This window comes from Amborella trichopoda, chromosome 9, assembly GCF_054954075.1.
Source record: "Amborella trichopoda isolate Santa Cruz 75 chromosome 9, AtrichopodaSantaCruz75HAP2 v2.0, whole genome shotgun sequence".
NCBI lineage: Eukaryota > Viridiplantae > Streptophyta > Magnoliopsida > Amborellales > Amborellaceae > Amborella > Amborella trichopoda.
The window spans coordinates 55,238,789-55,247,058 of NC_142344.1; the positions used below are offsets into that span (position 1 = coordinate 55,238,789).

Below are 8,270 nucleotides of genomic sequence, written 5' to 3' on the forward strand. Positions count from 1 at the left end.
AAAAAACCATAAATACCCATATTATGTAGAACAAAAAATATTAATTGCGTGATCTTTTTCTGTGTATTTTTTTTTTTTTGCCAATTTATATTCTACATGTCATTTCCGAAGAGTGTGCCTTAAAATTTTGTAAGAAATTTTCACTCAAATAAATTGCCATAAGGTAGATTGGACAAAAATGCATAGAAACAACATAAAACTTTGAGATCTAAGAATAGTACCTTCCAATAATCCAAGCACTCAGAGAAAATAAATTCATGAGTTCAATCTACATCAATGACTAGCCTAATAGGAGCACATTTTCACAATTGATACATTAATTTATGTACTTTTTAAGTGCCCATTATTATTTTATTGCATAAAATGTCATCATTTATACTCCCTTCTCCATCTTTAAATCTTCACTCTCATTTGCATGCAATCTCTCTCTTTGAATCTTCAGTCCCATGTACCTGTATGTAACAAAGAGCACAAATCAGAAAAACAAAACTTAAATTTAAAGTATGCAAATTCAAACCATACGACATTTAACAAAACTTAAATTTAAAGAATGCAAATCCAAGACCACAATTCTTGTCAATGCAATCTTAGTTCCGGTTTGGAATCGATAACTACCAGAAAAGATAAAAAAAATCAAAACAAACACACAAACAGTATACCTCCATTTCTAAAACCATACCAGATTTTTCTAAGACCATTATATCCCCACATGAATGACCCCAAAATGGGGTGGAAAAAAGAAGCAAATACTTAGCTCACCTCCCAAGCATCATAACAGTGGCTTGGGGATTGGTCCCCGGAGAGTAATTAAATGTCGAGCCATCGATCACCCTAAGCGCATCGACACCGAGCACATGATAATCTCGGTCCACAACCCGGTTAACATGACAACCTCCATGGTAATGCCATATAGTCATCACTGTATCCTTGCAAAACTGCTCTAGAGACGTCGAGTCGTTACTGTGGTGCGGTACCAAGTTCACAGGGAAACTTGCAGTCATGTTGATGAGAGTGTTGGGGCTAAGGTACGGGTACTTGAACTTTGAAAATGCTCTTGAACTAATTACTTTCTCGATTATTCGTATCCCATTTACGCACCGCCTGAGGTCCTCGGGCTCCTTGAAGTAATTGAAGGTCACTTGTGGGTTGTCTGATGGGTTCCTATTCCTTAGTCTTAGTTCTCCTTTCGAGACCGGGCCCAAGATCTTTTCAAGGATAAAGCCGCCCCTGAAAGCACCTTCATCTAAGCTATCCATGGCGGCCACTGCTTTGGCTATGGCCTCAGGAGTGCGTTGCTTCGGAGGAACAATGCCTAATTGCCCTGTCTGCAAATTAAGGAGGAACATTGACTGATGTTTGATATTTTTGTGATATATGCAAGTAATGCTTGAGAATAATTTTGTCATTAGAACATATTAATGGATGTAGGCCAAATTTCAAAGGGTACGGTTTGCACAAGGTGTAGCATTACTCGATGTCTATTTCAATTAAATGGTGTAGATTTGACAGGTAGAATAAAAATCTCTAATATTTTTTTGAAGGTAGAATCTATAACTCCAACTAAAATGAAAGGAGTAGATTTCTACAACCTTACTTCTACAAGTAAGATGTCGTCTTGTATAAACATTTTCCGATTTCAAATATGAAAATCATTATTGGGCTATGCAGAAAAATGAGAATAATATATACTCTATTTTCCCAATGTTTTCAGTCATTTTATGCTAATTTTGACAGTTCAATGTCCACTATGGAATATCGGCGAAATAATGGGCATTGAACTCCTAAAATTTGTAATTTAGAAAAGGTTGTATGATGAGCTGATAATGTCAAACCTTTAACCTTTAGACACCCTTAGTATTTGGATTTCAGTTCCCAAATAAGAAAGAACATAACAAAACATAAATGAGCTTCTTTTTTTTCCTATTATCACTGCAAATCCCCCAAAAAAAACCACGATAGTAACCAACCTGAGGCGAGAACATGCCAAAGTTCATGCGTTGCGGACGGCTTTGCTCAGCACCAGTGGTCGAATATGCAAAATTCGAGCCGCTCGCAGCCTCAATGTACGTTCCCAAACGCGTGATGCCCACAACCTGTATAAGAGAGATTTCGACCGGCAATGGGGATGGTACGTATATGGCATTCATAGGGTTATCGGACATGCCTTGCCCCACCATCGGCTGGTTGATCAGAACCTTGATGCCTAGCGATCTTAGTTGATCTTGTGGGCCGATGCCGCTAAGCATCAACAACTGAGGGCTCCCGAGAGCTCCGGCTGAGATGATGATCTCGTTCTTCGATCCCTTGTTGAGGTAGGCTTTATGCTTAAAGCCATTGGCATCCCTGAACACCACGCCATGGGCTACAGGCTTGGATTTCCCTGCTTCGGGTTGAAGATGAGGATATTATGGTAATTTTCCCACAAAGGATGATATGGGAATTTTATAAAATACATGAAGGTATTCTGGTAATTGCAATATTAAATGGGAAAACATTTTTTAAAAAAAAAAGTGGAAAAGGATTTATATGTGGGCAAATTTGGCCACACGCAGTTTTAATAGTTCAACAATCAATGTTTATTCCACCACCAGAAACCATGGGTGGAATTGTATTTTTAGGCTTTCTAAAATATAGGGGCGTCAATCGGGTCGGGTTAACCCGGCTGGTTGACTCGAATTAGTCCTGAGTCTGGGTCTATGTGTTGGACCCAGTGGGTTAGGTCTGGGTCCCGCTTGGGCCTTTATCGGGTCGGGTAGGGTCTGGATCTAGCTTGGACCCTATCAAGACGGCTCGGCTCAGATTGGAGTCAACTCGACCCAACCCGACCGGACCCAATATAAAATATATAAAAATATATAGATACAAAATGTCAAGAAATAACTATTCTTTTTAATTTCTAGACCTAGGTCTAGGACCAAATGAGTAACCTAGTCGGGTTGGGTCTGGGTCCAGGTCCTGCCACCCCAACTAAAATAGCATAAAAAAAAGGAAGTGTGCGCTTCCATGCTTCTCCATGGAAGCAACCCCTTCTGGGAGGAGATATGGCTTCCACGCTAATCACACACTTATTTGAGAATTTTAAGAAATATACGAGGATGTTAGAGTAATTGCAATATGATGGGTATTTCGAAAATTTAAACATTAGAGTGTTCTAGAGTTGAAAAACTTTGTGATTTATCATCTCGCCCTCAAGAGATATAATATAAATAAAAGAACAAAAATTTCAAGTCTTAGAAATAGTTATTTTGTAACAAGTTATCTCAATCTTCCATTTTGAAGATTTTGAAGTATTTATAGATCTCCTCAATCTGGATTTTTTTTAAAAATTTAAATTTCATAATAAGGGTGTAACATAGATTTTCAAAGCATCATGTGGTTTTCGATGCCGGAATGCATCTTTTTGAAAAGGTACCCCTTACTTGTATAATATAAGGTGGGCACCTTACACAAACTTCCCTATATGGTAATTAGGAAATTTTGTTGAAAAAAAATACATGGCTCATTTATCTTCCCATGAACCACAAATAAAGCTTGGCTCCAAAAGTAGAACAAAAAGAGAAAGGAAAACAAAACAAAGCCCGGCTCACTACCTTTGGTCCTGAACATCACACGATGAACAACCGCCCTCAACAACACTGTGAGCCCCGTCGGGTTCGCATACTCGAGCAAGTCGGCTGCGGTGTGCCGGTGCCCGTCCACATCAAAGATGGTGCCGCCAACCTTGGTCCCGTACATATGATCGTAAGTGAAGCCATTGTAAGGACCAACCCCTACTTCCACCAATCCATCGCGCACCGCGCTCTGCCATTGGAGCATTGGGGGCTTAAAGGCGACGATGCGCTCGACCCACTGATATGACTGGTTTACAAGCGGTCCATCCCATCCGACATCCCTCACGTAGTTAGGACTAGCTCTGGTATAGAATCCTGCATTCAAGCAACTTCCTCCACCGAGAACCCGGGCTCTGGCACTTATGACACCATCTTCTGAAATGAAGCGCTGAGAAGGGGAGTCCGGAGCGAGGTCGGCCAAGGTGTCTGCAAAGGTGGCTAGGTTGGTGATGTTGGGGTTGCCATATGGTGAGCCCCCACGCTCTAGTAGTAGTACTTTGGCAGAATGGGACAGGGTGGCTGCAAGAGGGCACCCTGCGGTGCCCCCGCCCACGATTATGTAGTCATAGTGCGACAATGGAGGAGCTCTTGTGGCCTCGTGAACAAAAGTGTAGCTCGGGGCTGCGAGCATGATTCATAGTTAGTATCAAGAAATCGTGGTCGACAGTTCGACATAAATGACCAAAATACCCCTACATATTTTTTATGTTGTAATTTATATATATAAGGTTAAGAACTTTTATTGATTGAGTGACGAAAAAGCATCAGATTACACCATTTCTTATGTTGTCTATATAATTAAGACAGTTTTTATGAGTCCATGTAAAAATGAGTCACCTCTTCACGATCTATTTTTGAAAGAGAGAGAGAGAGACAGGGCTCTGAAATTGGAAGAGTATTTGACGCCTCACTATGAAACAAATGTGATTGTGGGTTGCCACCAAGAAAAACAGTATTGACAAGATAATAAAAATAAAAATAAAATCTATTGGTATTTTTTTTTTTTCCTTCTGATGAGAAGAAATCATTTAAAAGCCAGAATTAGGTCCTAATGTCAAAGTTTGACGTGCTGGTCCAGCTTAGGCGATTCTCAAGTGATAAGACAATATCTAACCAAAAAACAAAAAAAGAGTAATGAACCAATAGAGTGAGGCAATTTCGGGTTTTCATGGCTAGGATTCCCTAGCTCCCCCTCAACGCTGACTTGAGCGTTTCCTTGTCAGCTCGGTAATTTTTTAAAAAGAAATTAATCACATTCCCTATGAAATATTAACAATTTAACACTTTATCCACATCTTTTGATTTAATTTCAAATATCCCATAAAACACCACATGTCTGGAATAATCCTAAAAAGGTAAATTATTAAATAGTTCATCTTGTTAGTAATTTGAAAAATTTTCTTGAATAAAAGTGACTATGGAAAAGCATATGGTCCAATTTGACCTATTGTTATAAGTTTGTAAGAATCCAAATGCCTATTTCCAAGTTGAGTACTCTCTAGACAATGAATTTTACTTTATGACTAAACTACCCTTCTCTGGATGGCCTGTGTTACTTTCAACATGAATAAATGTTACCTAGCCACAGAGAGAAAATAATATAAATGTGTAGGGCCAATACGGGAAATTGCCTCCTCAGTGTTCATAGTTGTATGAATGTTGAAAATATGACTGTTTTTCAAAAGGAAAATCTTTTCATGCGGGCAGGACCGCATGACTACATGTGCGGTCCAAAAGGTGTAAAGCATCTGTCTTAAAGATGGATACAAGTAGGTGTTTCATCTAAAAACAATAGAAACTAACTGTACAAATATTTTCTTACTAGAACTATTATTTTTAGTTTATAAAATTTATTTATTTTTTCATATTCATGATCTCTAGGTTAGAGATTACATATCCTTAAAAATTAAGTCAAAAAATCCATCTCAAAAATAGATTTATTAATAAGCCCGCATTTATACATATGCGGGCTTGATCACATAGAAACCGGGTCTTTTTCAAAATATACACTAATTTTATTTCCCATAAACTGAACCTGGTTTTCTAAAGAAAGGACATAATTATTTAAATTTTTGGAGATCCAATTAAAAGTTAAAAATATAAGTTTTTTTTTTTTGGTTATTTAGTGGGGAAGACAAACCGCTACCCGTTCTTTCAAATAGTTGCAGAGTTTAGGTTTTTTAAAGTATATTGAAGTGGTGTCGGTGGGAATGAAATTCTCAAACTTTTAAGAAGTGGCTAAATTACCCTCATCTGCCATTTATCGATAGACGAGGGCCATAAATGTTACCAAGACTAGACCGAGGGGCTCGTCTAACTAGTTAACTAATGTTTTAGCCTGTCTAATTCAAAATAAAAATTCATTAGAAGACTCACTAAATAACATTCATCAACTTTTTAGTATAATATTCTACATTTTTCAAAATTGTTCTTCCCACTTTTTTTTTTTACAAAAAAAATTTCGGCCAAACCAATTCAATGAGCAATCGTACCAATTTTAACTGAACCAGATGCTTGACTAGTTCAGCCACCCAAATAAAATTCACAAAAATTTCAAGTCTTTAACACTACAAAATAACTACACTGCCACTAATCTCATCAAAATTCCCTAATTTATCATCACAATTGGTGCCTATTGCTTTACAATCTTAACCTTAATAACTGACTAACACACCCTTAATTTCCCTCAAATCCTCAAATTACCCACATAATTGAAGCCACAAAATCGCTCTTAAAAAAAATAAAAAAAAGTTATAATACTCATGCTTACCTCGTTGTAAGCAGCTAACTCCTTGAAAACAAAGCCAAGGGACCAAAACAAAGAGCAACGCTCCCCCCCAAAAGGCCATTGCTTGTCACAAACGCCAGCACTGAAAATTTCACTGAAAATAGCGGTTTATATAAGCCGAAATTCGCGAAATTTTATGGGCTCACACACGTAGAATGATCCCCTCTCCCCGTATGAGCAATAATTTCGGCGAAATGTTTTCCGAAACCTACGAAAGGGGCCTCAGAAAGAGAGCTCCTCCCCAAGAGAACATGAAATGCACAGCTCATGAGAGAGAGAACACTGGGTTTGCCTGCTTTATAGCTTGAAATAGTTTTGTTTCTTTTCTTCTTTTTTTTAAATAATTGGAATAATGGAGATTAAATGATTAGTCTTCTACAAAGCCTTTTATAAAGTATTTTTTATAGAAAATGATGAAGTTTTTATAAAGCCTGGGCTTTATGAAATCAAAATAAAGCCTCACCTTAAATCTTCATCTGAAAAATATTCTTGGCAACGAAAATCTCCATGATGGCTCTAAAATCAATTTTTAACATCAACAATAAAATTAAAATGTGAACACTTATTTTTATGGTGAAATGAACCGTCTAGATAATTTATTACACTATACACTATTTGTAAAGCTTAAAATCTTAATTTTTTTACAATTGTAATGTTCAAGCCGAGATGATCAATGCAAAGGTTTTCCAATGCACTTTTCACTTACTTATGAAGTGAGGCTTTACTTATTTTGATAGAGCTGCAACCCTATCAAACCATTTTCCTTGGAAAAATACCACTAAAAAAAGAAAGAAAAAAAGGGAACCTGTATTGAATGTTGGTATGGTTGAGCCCATAAATGTTTGGTTTCTTTTTCAATTTTTTTTTTTTCAAAATAATTAGAATATGGGGATTAAATTATGGAAAAGTCATTCATGAGCAAGTGGGGTGCAAGAGCTTGCTAACTCATTAACATCGATCTCTAAGATGGACATTGTAAAAAGCTCACAAGGCTAAAATGAAATTAGACGGTTTCGAAATTTTCCAACAAAAAATCACACTATATATACTGAAATTTTTTTTATTTTTCATATTCATGATCATCTTAACCTAGATCATGAAGCTCTAAAACTTTGGATTAAAAATCCATTTCAAAGATAGGTTTAAGTGGGGGCCTGCATATGCACAATATGACTCGGCTGACTCATAGAAACCCCGTCCTTAAATTATTAGCCTTGATTGGAAAAATACCATAATTGAAAAAAAAAAAGAAAAAAAAAAAAGCAAAAAAGAAGCCACATTGAATGTTGGTTTGGTTGGGCCATTTAATACACCACCTAAAACTAGGAAAACTTTGTTGGATCTTTGAACCTTAGCAATGGCTTGTGTTATTTTGTGGTACCCGTTGTTGGGAAATATTAATGAGCACTGCAACCCCCTGTGTGCTCATAAATAATGGGTGAATTAGATAGAAAAGAAATTGCCCACAAATTCTCACATTCAATAATGGGCATTTTGGCCATTGAATATACAGTTCACGGTTTTGGCGCTCTTAAATAAAATTTTGAAGATCCGTGGAAAATATATTATTATTATTATTATTATTATTATTATTATTATTATTATTATTATTATTATTATTATTATTATTATTATTATTGATTGTTAATGATGGAAATGGAAGGTGAAACATAATGTTGAGGCATTTATCCCCTTAACCACCAATGCCCCAATCCCATTTCCTAAACTGTGGAGAATAATCTGAACACGAATTGCCTGTAGTGATGACAAAAAGGCAATAATAATAATAATAGTAATAATAATAATCTAGACAAAGGGAGTTTTTAAGTAGAGATATTGAAACTTTTTTGGTTTTCAAAACTATCATTAAC

The 8,270-nt window shown here is 36.6% G+C and overlaps 1 protein-coding gene across 2 annotated transcripts; it reads right to left on the reverse strand.

The window, feature by feature from the left end:
• Positions 1–200: 200 nt before the first annotated feature.
• LOC18447796 (Glucose-methanol-choline (GMC) oxidoreductase family protein) lies at positions 201–6,668 on the reverse strand. 2 transcript variants are annotated; one of them, XM_006857883.4, is made up of 5 exons: positions 6,382–6,668; positions 3,591–4,232; positions 1,968–2,380; positions 760–1,325; positions 201–452 (listed from the first exon to the last, which is right to left on the reverse strand). In XM_006857883.4, exons 1-5 carry the CDS (start codon positions 6,458–6,460, stop codon positions 374–376), a joined length of 1,779 nt encoding a protein of 592 aa, XP_006857945.3. In that variant the 5' UTR covers positions 6,461–6,668; the 3' UTR covers positions 201–373. The 2 variants fall into 2 exon arrangements, with proteins under 2 accessions (XP_006857945.3, XP_088702147.1); XM_088846021.1 differs by having other exon boundaries at positions 1,968–2,383.
• Positions 6,669–8,270: the final 1,602 nt, after the last annotated feature.

What these genes read in the sequence shown, in the direction of transcription:
- LOC18447796 (XM_088846021.1), bottom strand. Translation starts at nt 6,460, where the DNA reads ATGGCCTTTTGGGGGGGAGCGTTGCTCTTTGTTTTGGTCCCTTGGCTT. An exon ending in TGTGATGTTCAGGACCAAAG is followed by an intron (nt 2,384 to 3,590) that starts GTAGTGAGCCGG and finishes TTCAACCCGAAG; the next exon opens with CAGGGAAATCCAAGCCTGTA. An exon ending in TTGGCATGTTCTCGCCTCAG is followed by an intron (nt 1,326 to 1,967) that starts GTTGGTTACTAT and finishes CTTAATTTGCAG; the next exon opens with ACAGGGCAATTAGGCATTGT.